Genomic DNA, 14,823 nt, shown 5'->3' with positions numbered 1-14,823 from the left:
AGCGAAATCTGCCTCTGAATCCCTCGCGTGCTATGGAGGCAGCTGATCCCAGGTTTCCTGGCTTATGGGAAGCAGGGATGGGATTAGGACTTCTAGCCAGAAAGCCTCTTGCTAGCTGGCTCCTCATTGCTTCCACCATGACTTGAGGCAAGAGAATCACTGTATTAGCAGTTCCTGGCAGAATAAATAGGTTTTCAGGCTGTGGGCTGTCACCGTGGTACCTGTTGTTGCAGGAGGTTTCTCTCCCTGCCCAGCCATCACTTTTCCAAGATGAGTGGCTCAGCTGACCTAGCCTGGTCGGTGCTAACTGCAGATCAGGCTTTTCCAAAGGTCACTAGCTCATCTCAAATTCATTTCAGGTCTCCAGTTGCTGTGGAGGGAGTGAAGATGCTGAGCACGAGTTGGGGATGCTCAACTTTCCCTGCTCTGGGGAACATAATCCTTCCCTTGGGAAGTCACGGGCGATGCAAAGACACAGGGTACAGATTATCTCCCTCCAGGCTGTGAGCTCCAGCAGCAGCATCACCAAAAAAACCCTATGCTGAGTGTTTAATGAGGAGTTGTTATTGCTGAACTACATCATCTTTAAACTGGAGCCTGGCTGCTTGCCCAACGCTGTTTGTAGCAACCTGGCGAGGAGTCAATCCACCCGGCGTGACCTGTCCCCAGAAACTGTTTGGGGAGCAACTTGCCCCTTTGATGCGTGATGACACAAGAGAGGGTAGTGCTTGCTGCGGGCAGCTCTTCCCAGGGGGGGTTCTTTCCCCCGGAACATCACCCCCCGCCCGCAGGCTTTGGCATCCTCCCGGGAGAGGCATCCCGCTGGCCGGGGAGGGGGCCACGAGTTCGGGCAAGGCAAGCGGGGCACCGGTGAGGAGCAGCGCTGCCGGGACACCCACGGGGGCTCCGGCCAAACCCCCTCTCCTCGGCTGCGGCGCAGGCACGAAAGCGCTCCGCGGTTGGGGAGCGGGCCCGTCCGGAGCCGGGGCAGAGCCGCGGCGCTGCCCGCGCTGGTCGCCGGCACGGCCGGGGCGCCGCGAGCCCTATGCAAATCAGGGATCGGCGCGGGGACCAATCGGCGGCGCGGCGGCAGCGGCGGCAGCCAATGGGGCGCGGCGCTCGGCGGGCGGGAGGTGATATCCGCGGCGCGGCGGCGGCAGCGCGGGCAGTGCGGCGGCGGGCGGCGCGCAGGGCGGAGCGGCGGCGGCTCCTGCGGGTAAGGGCGGCGCGGCGCGGGCGGGGACGGCGCGGCCCCGGCGCGGTGTAACGGCGTTTGTCTCCCCGCAGGCGCCGGGACTCTCTGTGCGCGGCGCTGCTTTGAGAGGCGGCGGCGAGGGGCCGCTGCCTGCCGGCCATGTCGGGCCGGGGGAAGTCCGGCGGGAAGGCGCGGGCCAAGGCCAAGTCGCGCTCGTCGCGGGCCGGGCTGCAGTTCCCCGTGGGGAGGGTGCACCGGCTGCTGAGGAAGGGTAACTACGCGGAGCGGGTGGGCGCCGGGGCGCCGGTGTACCTGGCGGCGGTGCTGGAGTACCTGTCGGCCGAGATCCTGGAGCTGGCGGGCAACGCGGCCCGCGACAACAAGAAGACGCGAATCATCCCGCGGCACCTGCAGCTCGCCATCCGCAACGACGAGGAGCTCAACAAGCTGCTGGGCGGCGTGACCATCGCCCAGGGCGGTGTCCTGCCCAACATCCAGGCCGTGCTGCTGCCCAAGAAGACGCAGAGCTCCAAGAAGTGAGCGCTGCCCCCCGTCCCCCTGCCCCCAGCTCCCTTCTCACCACTGCCTCACCTCTCCTCCCGATGGGGCTGGGGTTCCCCGTCCTGCCCCTCAGCCCGGGCTGGGTGGTGAGCCCTGGCAGCACCCTACCAGCCCTCCACTAGCCCCCCCCGGCCTGGGCTGCGGCAGGGTGCTGGGGGAGCATGGGTGAGGTTAGGCCCTGCTTGTGCCCCCACCCTGCCCCTCTTCCCTCTGGAAGAAGTGGTTTTGGAGGAGGCAGCTGGATCACAGCTGTTGGTAGCGGTGATATCTGGAGCCGTATGGTTGGGTCATGGTGCAGAGCTGCTGGGAGCTGCTGAGGATTGTTTTGGCTGGTGTGGGGATGGACACGGGTATCCCCGGCTGCCTCTCCCCTCTGCCAGCCCTGGGACTGTGCAGGGCCCCCACAGCTGGCCCTGCTCGCTCTGGTGTGAGGATGGGACTCGCTGCTGCCGTGCCCCCCCCTCCATCCCCAGCAATGCCGTTCCGGCCGCACTGCAGCTGCGAGAGCGGGGGGGCTGGAAAATGTGAAGAGGAGGAAAAGTTTCTCCGTTGGCAAGAAGTGGCTGTTAGTCTTAGTTTTGTTCTTGGTAAAGCTAGTGCATCGCCTACTGTAAAGAAGCTTTGATCCTATTTATTTTGAGGTCTCTTTTATTCTGGGGTACTCCCCTGCAAAGTCACCTCCCCGCAGCTCCCTGGCTCGGTGGGTGCTGGGGGGCTCGGTGGTCCCACATGCCGTGGGTCCTGCTGGCAGGGTGGGGTGGAGGCTGCGGTGACAAATCCCCTCGGAGAGCGTCGCAAGGTCAGGCGCCCGCCGGGAGCGGGAGCTGCCATCTTCTGCTGTGGCTCCCCTCCTCTCCCAGCTGCAGAAGCCCTTCGCCTCGCTGAGAGCTCCCCTGTACCCTGGTTGCACTTCTGGAAAATGATATCCTGTGTCTCCCTTTTTGTTGTTTGTTTGTTTGTTCAGCACTATTTCTGGTTCTGAGAAATAAAGTGACGATGATATGTGTTAACTGTAAACCCTCTATGGATTAATATTTCTTTTCAAAACCTGTATCAAAGCCCACTCCTAGCTAGCACTGTATTTATTTAATGGCTGTGTGGATAGTGTGCGAGCATGGGGGCAGGCTAGCTGTCCCGTGACCCCTGGAATAGCTGATGCAGAGGCAGCTTTCCTGGCTGCCCAGCGCAGCCGCTTCTGTGAGCCCGTGTGCATGCGGCAGTGTCGAGGCAACCCGACCATAGACCTTCATCACGTGTTTTTTAAGTAAAAAAAGAGCATCTCCTATTTATGTGCTGTTAAGTAGCATGTGTTCGACCTATGGAATCAGCTGTTAATCTCGTGGATGAAGTAACTTACCCCGGCTCTCAGTGTAATGTTTAGATCTAGAGTAGATGAACCTGGACGCTTGTCAACTGGCTTTAGGAAGGGGGTTTTCACTCTGGAATGTGGAAGCGATGTGTTCACTGCTGGTGTGCCAGTGGGGGTGTGGAGGTGTCCCACGGTTACTGAGCTCGGATGGGTGGGGGGCACAGCCCTGCTGTGGCAGCACAGCCCCCCTGGGATCTCTCTGCCTCCTGTAAAGGGACTGTTACAATCAGCAAGGTGGGGATGAGCAGTTTGCTTTCTGCTGCCCAGTGTGGTGGTTGATGTGTCTGTATCCGAGTGTCTTGTTCTCTCCCTCTTGTTTTCTCCAGGACCAGTGTTCTGTAAACCTGAGAGTGTTTTGTATTTCTTAGAAAAATGCAGAACTTGTGATACTGAAAAGAACGGTGCAAACCCAATATCTGATTAAACTGGTTCCCTGTTGAATGCTGTCAAATGTGCTGTGTCTTGTCACCTCACAAAATCCATGGAATCTGGCAGGTTCTGGTGGCAGCATGTTGTCTGGGCTCAGTTTTCTCCAACAGGAAGGATTAGTAAAACACCAGACAGGACCACTGCTAGGCTGTGTAGGCCCTTCTCTCAGACAGTCTTTTCTTATCCCGGGAGCAGATAATACTGTTGTCTGGTTCTTCTCCCTGCTATGGGAATGCCACATTGCCTGGTTGCTCTGTCACCAGTGACAGGAAGCCTCGGCTGCTCCTGGCTGGATACAGCAGAGAAAGAGTGAGGCTGGACCAGGACCCTCCCCCAGTGCTGGAGGTGCTTTCTCCTCCCAGTGGGCTCCTCCAGGACCCTCAGGGTGACCTTGCAGGCAGGTAGGCAGAGATGAGAAAAGCTAAACCTGAAGGGAAGGGAGGAACCTGGAGATAGACTATTTCTTGGTCTCACACCCTCTCCTTTGTTGGACATTCCCAGTTTGCTGTCCTGGTGGCTACTCTGCAGACCAGCATTGCTCTGCTTGGGTTTTGGGGAGGAAGGGTTGTGGGAAGCTTGGACAGTTCCCAGTGGGGTCAGGGTTGGTGCTGGTTGGTCTGTGCTGGGCTGTAGGAGGTGTGGGGCTGGACTGGGGGTGCTGGGACAGTCTCTGTGGGGCAGTGTCCTGCCTGCTGCCCTGCCAACCACACTGCCAGCACTCGAGGCAGGAACAAGGACAGGGGAAGTGCTCCTGAGGAGCTCTGCAGCCACCCTGGCCATTGTGTGGCTCTGCCCGGGACTGTGGGTGATGTGGGCACTATGGCTGGGTGCTGGTGTATATGTAGTGCCCTCAACACTGAGCTCCAGCCAGGGTCTGAGCTTCCTCTGCAGGCATATGACGGACCAGCTGGGAAAGCTGGGCTGTTGGAAGCCAGACCGAAGGAAATCCTGTCTGTCACACCAAGCGTTGCTGAAGTGCTTGGCCTTTATCGCCTCATGAACCTCCCAGCTGAATGTTGTTGTGACCAGGAGAGTTGGAAGTCTTGATCTTTATTAGAAAGCTGGAGTGGACATGGTCACCTTTAATCCTGCAGCTCCAGAGACTGGTCTTGTAGCTTTCTGGAGCTGGTGTTGCTGGTCCTGGCTCTCTCTTCTAAAGCTTAATAGCACTAGAGCAGCCGAGCTCATAAAATGTGAAGGACTTGGCTCGGTAGAGGCTTCTCAAAGGTCAAGCAAGCCTGGAAGAGTGTCTGTTGATCTGTGCTTCCCTTAAGGAGAGGGCAGGGGGGCTGCAGGATTCTTCCCCTGCCTCCTTGGGTACCTGAAAGTGAGATGAGCACAGATCTGGAGCTGCAGCTGCCTGCTGTGGGAGGCTGCTGTGCATCGTGCCACGTGCAGCAGGATCTCTGCCAGCTGAGTCCCTCAGCTCTGGGACTGGTTTTATTTGTCTGGGTGGTGAGATGAGTCACTGGCCCTTGGATGTCCTCAAGGCTTGGGTTTCTCTCCAAAGCCTGGCCCTCCTGGTTGGCAGCACCCCTGGCAGCTCACTCGGGGATGATCCAGCATCGTGGCTCCTGGCATCCCAACCTGTGAGGTAAGACAGCTCCAGTTGGGCTGGCACAGTGTGTCACCGTGGTGCTGTCCCTGTGCTGGGCAGCCAGAGGATCACTGCCTTCCCCCTGCCCTTACCTGCCCACAGGAATGCCCTGCTGGTTTACCTGGAGGGGTGGTTATTACAGCCACTGTTTGCCTGCAGGTGAGTGCCAAGGGGAGCTGTGCCCTGAGACGTGGTTGGTTTGACCAACTACAGGGGGTGACCCCCCTGCCCCAGGTGTCACTGTCAGCCCTCGGGGAGGGTGTCCCCTCTCAAACCTGCAGTGTCAGCTCTTCTCTAAGACACAGCTGCAGGTCAGTGCTGGAATGCAGCAGCTCTCTCCTGGGACAGCAAGAGCTCTCTCCTGGGACCCGAGGTTGCTGGCAGGTGCCCAGGCTTGGTGTGAGATTCGCATGGGCAGTGGGATGGTGGCTGACCTGTCCTAAATACAGACCTGGAGGGAGGTTGTAGCTCCCTGGAGCAGAGCAGAGCATTGCTGGTCTCTTCCAGCAGCTTTTTCTTGCTGGATCTAGTGGATTGACTTTGCTTCAGGGAGTAAAACTTTCTTCCCTTCTCCCTGCTGGTTCTGGGCCCTGGAGGAAGGGGCTGCTCCTTTCCCAGGAATGCTAAAAGGCCCTGCCATGGCCTCGTGTTGTGGCCGTTCCCAAGCACCACTGGCTGCTGTCCTTCTGTCCCCTTGTCACGGGGATGGCTGTGCATGGGGCTGATCCATGCTGTGTTCCCCAGGCATAGGGAGCATGTTGATGCTCCGGGCACAGCACCTCGCCGGGGCTGGAGCAGCTGTGGGGTGATGCTCCTGCTTGAGACTGGTGAGGGCAGTGGGGCTGGTATTGATGGTTTGGGTGCGGGCTGGCTTTAACCACAGCCGGCCTGGGTTGCACTCACAGCCCGTCCTGCGGCAGGGATCTGACACGGGGGCTGCTCTCCCGTCCCCTCCCTCTCCTGCAGCCCCGAGGGTCCCCGGGGCGCGGAGGGCGATGAGCCGGGGCGAGGGATGAGCCCTCCCGCAGCCGGCAGAACAAGATGGCCCAGATCCTGCCGGGATTTACGCAACCTCGCCGGTGCTATAAATAGGCACGGCCGCGGGGGGCTCCGGCGCTCCCTCCGCGGGGACCCAGCCGGGGGGGACGCTCCAGGCCGGGAAGGCAGGTGGGGGTGAGCCCCGGGAGCTGCTCCCCCTCCAAGCCGGGTGGTGCGGGGGGGTCGATCCCGCTTGGGGTGGGGGTCTGTGCTGGGAGTGCCCCCGGGGAGCTCAGCTATGCAGGGACCGCGCTCCTCCCCCGACTCCATGGCAGGGGACCTTCCCGCTGCTCCTGCCCTTCTCCCGGAGGGGATCGCGGGCTCTGGCACAGCAGCAGCCGGGCGGACCCCCGGCCAGCGGGGACCAGCTTCCCCCCCTCCCCGCCTGCAGGGAGCACACACGCGTCAGCGCGGCGGTGTTTTGTAACAATTTATTTGAAACGACGATAAATGAAAAGAAAAAAACAAACCAAAAAAAAGACCCCGCTAACCCGGACCCCCCTCCCTCCCCACACCCATACAAAAACATTGAAGGCCATCGCAGGTGCGGCCGGCGGCCGACTGGGGGCGCCCGCTCCCACGCGCCGCGCCGTTGCCATGGCAGCGGGGGGCGCCGCGGGCCGGCAGGGGGCGCCGTGTCCCTTCGGGGCGGCCGCGAGCAGGCACGGGGCGCGCGCGCGCGCACGGCGGGGAAAGGGGCGGGGCCGGGCGGGACGCGCGCGCGGCGGGAGGGGCGGGGCGGGGCGCGCGCGGGCGGCGGGAGCGGGACCGGCCCACGTGGCGCGGGGGGGCCCCGCCGCAAAATGGCTGCTATGGAAACCGGGCGGGAAAAATCCCTGGGAACAACCGGGCGGACAAGGGGGGGGGGGGGCTGGGAACCGTCTACAGGCGGGGAAGGGCACGGCCGAAAACAAAAGGGCGCGATCGGGGAGAAGCCGCGGGGCAGGATGGGGGGGTGGGGTAGAAAAAAAATAAGGCAGCGGAGAAGAAGAAAGGGGGGCTGGGGCGGCCGCAGCCCCGCTCACCGCGCACGGCGGCGGCTGCGGAGCCGAGTCAGCAACACAAAGACAAAGCGGGTCCCCTGGGGTCTGTCCTCAGAGCAGTCTGTGCCGGGGGGCGGGGGGCTCCCAGCGCCCCGATCTCATGCCTTCCGGCTCTTGAGCGCCTTGGGCTTTGCCGACTTCTTCACCTTCTTGCCCCCGGGAGACGCGGCTCCCTTCTTGGTGGCTTTCTTGGCTTTGCCCTTGTCCTTCTTCGCCGCCGCGCCGCCGGCTCCCTTCTTGTGCGATTTCTTCTCGGGCTTCTTGCTCTTGGCCGCGGGTTTCTCCGCCCGCCGGGACGTGGAGGCCGTCGCCTTCTTGTGGGACTTGTGGGCGCTGCTGCCCGTGCCCCCCTCGCCGCCGCCTTCCAGCTTCTTCCTGTTGAGCTTGAACGAGCCATTGGCGCCGGTGCCCTTGACCTGGAGCAGCGTGTCGTTCTGTACCAGCGCCTTAATGGAGTACTTCAGGTAGGTCCTGCCGTTCTGCTGGTCGAACCAGGCCACCTTCTTGGCCTCGTTGTAGATCTTGGCCAGCGAGGAGCCATTGCGCTCGCCCAGTTTGCGGATCGTCTCCACCACCAGCTGACTGTATTTGCCCGGCTGGTTCTTCTTCTTGTTGTTCTTCCTTTTCTTCGACGGCGACAACGACGAGCCGCCGCCACCTCCTTTCGCCTTCTTAGCGGCCGCTTTCTTCTCCGGGGAGAGCGGTGCCTCCTCTGCCTCAGTCAGGGGCAGATCGGCTTCTTCCAGCTCTACCGACATGGTGCGGGGTGTGGGGGGCGGCGGGCCGGAGCGGGGGCGGGCGGGGGCAGCGGCGGGGCCCGGCGGGCACGCTGTATCTGCTCCGCTCGGTCCGCGCTCTGCCGGGGCGGGCGCCGCCGCCGCCCTTTATATGGGCGCGGGGCGGACCACGTTGAGAACAACAACAGCCTGGTCCGCCGCCAGCCCCAACTTGTGCTTCTTGGGGCCTCTTCGCGGGGCTCCCGCGCGGCCGCCGGGCCCCCCCGCGCCGCCCCGCGCGCCCCGCGCCCCGCGCCCCCCCGGCCCCGGCCCCGCCGCCGCCCCCGCGCCCCCCGCCGAGCTCCGCCCGCCGCCCCCCGCCCGGATTTCGGGGGCGCGCCCGGCGCGGCGGCGGCGACGAGGAGGGGGGTGCCCGACGCGGCGGCGACTGGGGCCTCGCCGCGGCCCCCCCGCGCGGCGCCGCCGCCGCCGCCCGCCGCCCAAGAGGGGCCGCCGCGGGCGGGGGGAGGCGGCGGGCGGCGGGGGGCGGCGGCGGCGGCGCTGGCCCCGGGTTCTCCGGAGGGAACTAACACAGGCGACGCCCTCCCGCGGCCGCCGGCAGCAGCGCGGAGGGGCCGCGCCGAGGCCGGGGGTCTCCGCCCCGGCGACTGGGGCCGCCCCCCCACCGACCCTCGGCCCCGCGGCCGCCCGGGCGGGGCCCCCGACGGGGGAGCGGTGCGTGTCCTGTGCCTCCCCCCCCCTCCGTGGGCATCGCCCCGCAGCGAGGGATGCGGGGAGCGCGGCGAGGCCGGGGGTCTGGAGCGGGAGGCTGGGGGGGTCCCAGGCCTGGCTCAGTGCGGGAGGGGAGGGTGGGGGGTTGTGAATCGCTGCCGCCCCCGCAGCCCCGGCGCGCCGTGGGAGGGGGGCGAGGGGCTCGACCCCCGCTGCAGGCGCAGCTCCGCGTGGGCTTGGGAGGGGGGCAGCAGCGGTGGGATGAAACACCCCCCCCAAGTCACCCCAATCCCCAAATCCCACCGGGAGAACCCGGCTTCAGGGGAGAGGGGGGCAGAGGATGCACAACGCCCCCAATGCCTGGAGGGGTCCCTCTCTCCCGCTCCTTGGGAGTGGGATCCGTGTGCCCCCCGCCACGGGTGGGCCGGGGGTGTGAGTGCGCGGGGGCATCCCCGCAGCCGGCACACGCGGGGAGCAAGCACGGGTGTGTGCACAGGCGGGCAAACACGCCTACACATGTGCACACATGTAACACACACATATAACACATGTAACACACACATATAACACAGGCATGCACACACATGTACACAGAGATATACACACACGGTCACACCCGCACACATTCTCGCACCCCGCCCCCTGCCCACGCACGCCGCTCCGAGCCCGCACAGCCCCGCCGCCTCCCCTTCCTCCTCCTCCACCTCCCCCTCTCCCCATCCCCCGGCTCCCTCCGCCATTTCCCTCGCCCAGCCCCCGCCCCGACTGCCCGCGGTGGTGGTGGGGGGGTCCCTGGAGCCGCCGGATCCTGCCCGGCCGTGTGTCTGTGTGTCCCCATCCCTCAGCGGGGTGCGTGTCCCCCCCGGAGGAGAGAGCCCCCCAGAACAGCGGGGTCCTACCCCCCGCAGCAGCCGTGGCCAAGCACCCCTGCGATGAGTTGTTCCGGCCTCTGGGGGCTGCGGGGCGCTCGGGCAGGAGGAGGGGGCGCAGCCCGAGGAACGGGGGCGCGGCCCCGGGACCCCCCAGCGGGAGCCGCTCGGCCCCGGGGACGGGCAGCATCCAGCACGCACCCCTGGAACACGGCACCCCCGGCACGGCTGTCAGCGGGGGGATGTATAATGTGTACGTGTGTGTGTGTAACACACAAACACGTACCTGCAGACACGTAAAGGTAACGCTGTAGCCGAATGGAAGCTTACAGCTAAGCCGTCTATAGGTAGTGGTTGTATAGGGGGAGTGTGTGTGTCATACGTGTATTGCAGATGAGTGATATCTAATAGTTATTATTTATTGTGAAAGCTGTATGTAAATTTAAAATAAATGTAAGTGCATGCTCACACATAAAGAACTAGCTATATATTTTTAAAATATTGACAGAAGTATATATTTAAATACAATATATGTGGCTGGGCAGTGAGTGCACGGATCTCACCCCAGCTGGGTGGCTGGCAGCGCATCCAGCCCAGGGATCCAGCAACAGTCCCCATCCCGCAGAGCACCAGGGGTGTCAGTGTGAAGGCTCCTCTCTCTCCTTCCTAAAGAGGGGGTAGGGAATGGAACACACATGTATAAATATATGGAGGTATAAATATTTGAGCTGAATGTATGGGGGAGGCTGTGCGTGCGTGTGTGAAAGAGACACAGAGAATGAGAGAAAATAGCCCCACCACACACACACATTCTCTCCCCATACATGTGTACTTATATAGACACAAAGGGTGAGTCTTGTTCACACACACACATCTCTCATATACATACAGAGATATACATATTACAGAGAGAGTGTAAGAGGTTCACACACAGTTCTCTGTCACTATATATACACATATACAGGCATATATAGAAACAGGGGATGAGAACAAGTGTGCTATTCAAACACACAGCAGTCTCACTATACACACACATGTATAATGTATGCATATATATATATATGAGGGTGAGCTCTGACACACTCTTTTCTCTCTTGACCTCTCTGTATGCACATACACATATATTTATTACACACACACAGTGAGAGCGAGCAACTGTGTGATATCAGACACATGCTACCCCCTTGATAAAAGGAATTGCATATGTAAATCTATACTTAGCTATTCACACACAAATCTGTACACACTGTTCTCTCTCACTATATACATACACATATGCATAGAGACACAGGCACAGAGTGAACCAGAGCTGTTCACACGTATTATTCTCTCTCTTGCTGTCTCAGATACACGTGCACATAACCTGAGAAGAGCAAGAGCTATTGTCTCTCACACACATATTTTTTATCACTTGTCTCTCTCCTTGCCCCATATACATGTATAGTATCTGGGGTACATAAATGAGTATATATATGTGTGTATATATAGATATATATGTTTGTATGTATATTCTCTCTCTGTGTGGACATACATATGTTGCTCTGTAGGGAGCAAGTGAGAGTTTTTCTCACGCACACAATACCACCTCTATAGATGCATATACATGTATACAGAGAGACTGTTCACACATAATGCATATAAATAAATAAAATTAGCGTGCTGCTTACACAAACACAAACAAACACTGTTCTCTCTTCATATATACATATATATATCTACATACTGAGCTGTTTTCACACACATGACAGTCCTTTCTTTTACTATATGGATACATATGTATACATATATATATTCTATATAGAGTTGTTCTCATACATGTAATTCTCTCACTAAATTATAGAGGTGTTCACAAACACAGTTCTCATGCTATACACACATATATACACACATATGCAGAGGTGTACATGTATACAGAGAGCTGTTCACACATAATTTGCTCACTGCATGTATATTTATTACATTTAATTAGGGAGAGAGAACTGTTCACATGCAGATTCTCTTGTGAGATATATAAATATATACACACATGTCTGTATCCAGAGAGAGCTGTTCTCTCACACACAAGTTACCCCCCTTTCCATATGCATATATACATATACACACACACACACATGCCTATATACCATAGGTATATATGTGTGCATGTGTATATATACAGATATATATACGTATGAGAGCAATTCATACACACAAACACAGTTTCCATCACTCTCCCTCCCCCCTCCCCCTGTGTATATTCTCTGGGATGCATAAATATATGCATATATAAGTACATATGTTGAAATAGTCTCTCTCTGTATGTGTATGCTTAAGTAGAGATAGTAAGAGCCATTCTCACAGACACACTACTCTCTCTTGCCTTATATATGAATATTTATATGCATATATACTTATATACACAGAGACATTGTCCATGCACAGTTCTCACTCTCTATCCATATCTACATATGTACAAATGTACATATATGCACATATAATTAAAGCACACACTGTTTACAGAGAAACACTGTTCTCTCTCCATTCTATGCATACATAGGTATATACTCAGTGAGCTCTTTTCACACATGATACTCTTCTCTCTTTCTATATGAATACATATATATGCATATAAACACACATATATATATGCTCTACATATAGAAAGCCTACTTTTCTCTCTCTCTCACACACACTTCTTACAGATATAGAAAGCTGTTAACACTCACAATTCTCTTCTTATATATACACATAGGTATACAATATATACATAACTATATGTATATATTTATACACATACATATATACAGAGACAACTGTTTACTCACACAATTACACAATTATTTATTGCTTTACACAGACACACACATACACTCTGTATAGGTATATACATATATACATATATATACTTAGGTATTGGGGGGATGAGGTAGCAGGTCTCTCACTCTTCCCCCACTCTGCATATATATGTATATATATATATGTGTGTGTATAGATGTATGTATATGTATGCACACTGAAAGAGCTGTTCAGGGAACTGTTTTCATACACACAACACTTTTGGATGTGTATATGCACACATATATATGCATATATATACAGAGAGAGAGACTGTTCACAAGCACACAAACATAATTCTCTCTCTATATATGAGTACACACACACATATATAGGCATTATATTCTTTGAGAGTTCAGTTCACACCCCCACCACTACACCCCTTCTTTCTCAGTCTCTGTCTGTATGTAAATACATGTACATACATACACAGGGAGAGTGAGGGATTTTCACACTTTCTCCCCTCCCCTTCTCTCTGCACCCCCCCAGTGTATAAATCTATACTGAGAGAGCTGTTCATGCACAAATACATACACAGGACTCTCTCTTGCCATACATATAGACACACACACACAGTGAGAGTTGTTCACACACATTATCCTCTCCTGATGGGGGTCTCTACATAAGTATACATTTACCCATATACTCAAGAAAAAGAGCAATACATTTTAAAGCACACACCCATACACACATTTTGTTTCATTTTCTCTACCTCTTGCCCTCTCTCCTTCATATATAATTTCTGGGATACATAAATATATACAGTCATTAATATTTTATACAGTCATATGTTAATATTTTGATATATATTCTCTCTGTATGTATATACATATGTTCTCACACACACATTGCTCTTTTTTATAAAAGATAAATCTATATACATACATATATATATATACATATAAACTGGTCACACAGATAATATATATATACATATATAACTAAAGTACCATTTACATGCTCATATGTATATACAGAGCAAGAACACGTGAGCTGTTCACAAATCTGCATAATTCACATACTTAGAAATGGATAGAGACCTCTTCATGCACAAAATCTGATATCTATACAGACAGATATAGCTAGATACATTGATAGATATACACACATAGATACATATGTATGTATATAGAGAGATTTCTTCTCACACACACACACTCCTCTTTTGCTGTAAATACAGGAACATATATATGCATATATACTTATAGAAAAAGGGGAGACTGACCTGTTCACTCACCTCTTGCTGCATATATACATATACACTCATCAAGAGAGAGAGTACTGTTCTCTCTTGCTATATATATGCATATATATGAGTATATATTTCCATATATTATAACATATATAATTAGAGATATTCACACACACATACTATATCCCCCCAACTATACACACAACACCCTCTCTCTCTGCCTGCACAGATACATACATCCTTACAGTGAGATTGTCATCTGCTCATTCTTTCTCTTGCTATACACACACACATATGTGCATATATACATACATGAAGCATTCACACACTGAGCATTCTCCACTATTTTATTTATATGTGTAACTGACCGTGTGTGTGTGTGTCTGTATTTTCTACCATTCTCCCCCCCAAGAGGGAGAGAAAGACCTTACATGGAGAATGGTAAAAAATACTACCCTGACATCCTCTCACCCCTAAAAATGCACGTAGGGTATCTATGTGTGTGAGCCTCTGGTCTCTCTCACCCTTTCTTCTGATTCCCATGTATAATATCTAGGATTTATATGTGTGTGTGAACAGTGCTCTCTCTCTTGATGAGTGTATATGTATATATGCAGCAAGAGGTGAGTGAACAGGTCAGTCTCCCCTTTTGGTATAAGTGTATATGCATATATATGTTCCTGTATTTACAGCAAGAGAGGAGTGTGTGTGTGTGAGAATATATACATATACATATGTATATACATATGTATATACATATACATATGAGAATGTATACATATATACATATACATGTATACATGTGTGTATATCTATCAATGTATCTAGCTATATCTATCTGTATAGATATCAGATTTTGTGCATGAGGAGGTCTCTATCCATTTCTAAGTATGTGAATTATGCAGATGTGTGAACAGCTCACGTGTTCTTGCTCTGTATATACCTATGAGCATGTAAATGGCACTTTAGTTATATATGTATATATATATTATCTGTGTGAACAGTTTATATCTATATATATATAAGTATGTATATAGATTTATCTTTTATAAAAAAGAGCAATGTGTGTGTGAGAACATATGTATATACATACAGAGAGAATATATATCAAAATATTAACATATGACTGTATATATTTATGCATCCCAGAAATTATATATGAAGGGAGAGAGGGCAAGAGGTAGAGAAAATGAAACAAAATGTGTGTATGTGTGTGTGCTTTAAAATGCATTGCTCTTTTTCTTGAGTATATGGGTAAATGTATACTG

General features: G+C 54.6%; 2 protein-coding genes across 2 annotated transcripts; one reads left to right on the top strand and one right to left on the bottom strand.

Moving 5' to 3' along the window:
- The first annotated feature begins 1,160 nt into the window (after window positions 1–1,160).
- LOC127481856 (histone H2A type 2-B) lies at window positions 1,161–3,566 on the top strand. Its single transcript, XM_051811642.1, has 2 exons — window positions 1,161–1,216; window positions 1,288–3,566. Exon 2 carries the CDS (start codon window positions 1,355–1,357, stop codon window positions 1,733–1,735), a length of 381 nt encoding a protein of 126 aa, XP_051667602.1. The 5' UTR covers window positions 1,161–1,216; window positions 1,288–1,354; the 3' UTR covers window positions 1,736–3,566.
- Window positions 3,567–6,381: 2,815 nt separating this feature from the next.
- Window positions 6,382–8,171, bottom strand: LOC127481854 (histone H1.10). The gene has a single exon (XM_051811637.1). The coding sequence runs from the start codon at window positions 7,988–7,990 to the stop codon at window positions 7,331–7,333; it is 660 nt and encodes a 219-aa protein (XP_051667597.1). The 5' UTR covers window positions 7,991–8,171; the 3' UTR covers window positions 6,382–7,330.
- Window positions 8,172–14,823: the final 6,652 nt, after the last annotated feature.

Source organism: Manacus candei, unplaced genomic scaffold (genome assembly GCF_025592945.1).
Source record: "Manacus candei isolate 608988 ecotype Guabito, Panama unplaced genomic scaffold, ASM2559294v1 h1tg000082l, whole genome shotgun sequence".
NCBI lineage: Eukaryota > Metazoa > Chordata > Aves > Passeriformes > Pipridae > Manacus > Manacus candei.
This window is presented reverse-complemented; position numbering and strand designations above follow the sequence as displayed.

Coding starts and splice junctions, on each gene's coding strand:
- LOC127481856 (XM_051811642.1), top strand. CDS start 1,355: ATGTCGGGCCGGGGGAAGTCCGGCGGGAAGGCGCGGGCCAAGGCCAAG.
- LOC127481854 (XM_051811637.1), bottom strand. CDS start 7,990: ATGTCGGTAGAGCTGGAAGAAGCCGATCTGCCCCTGACTGAGGCAGAG.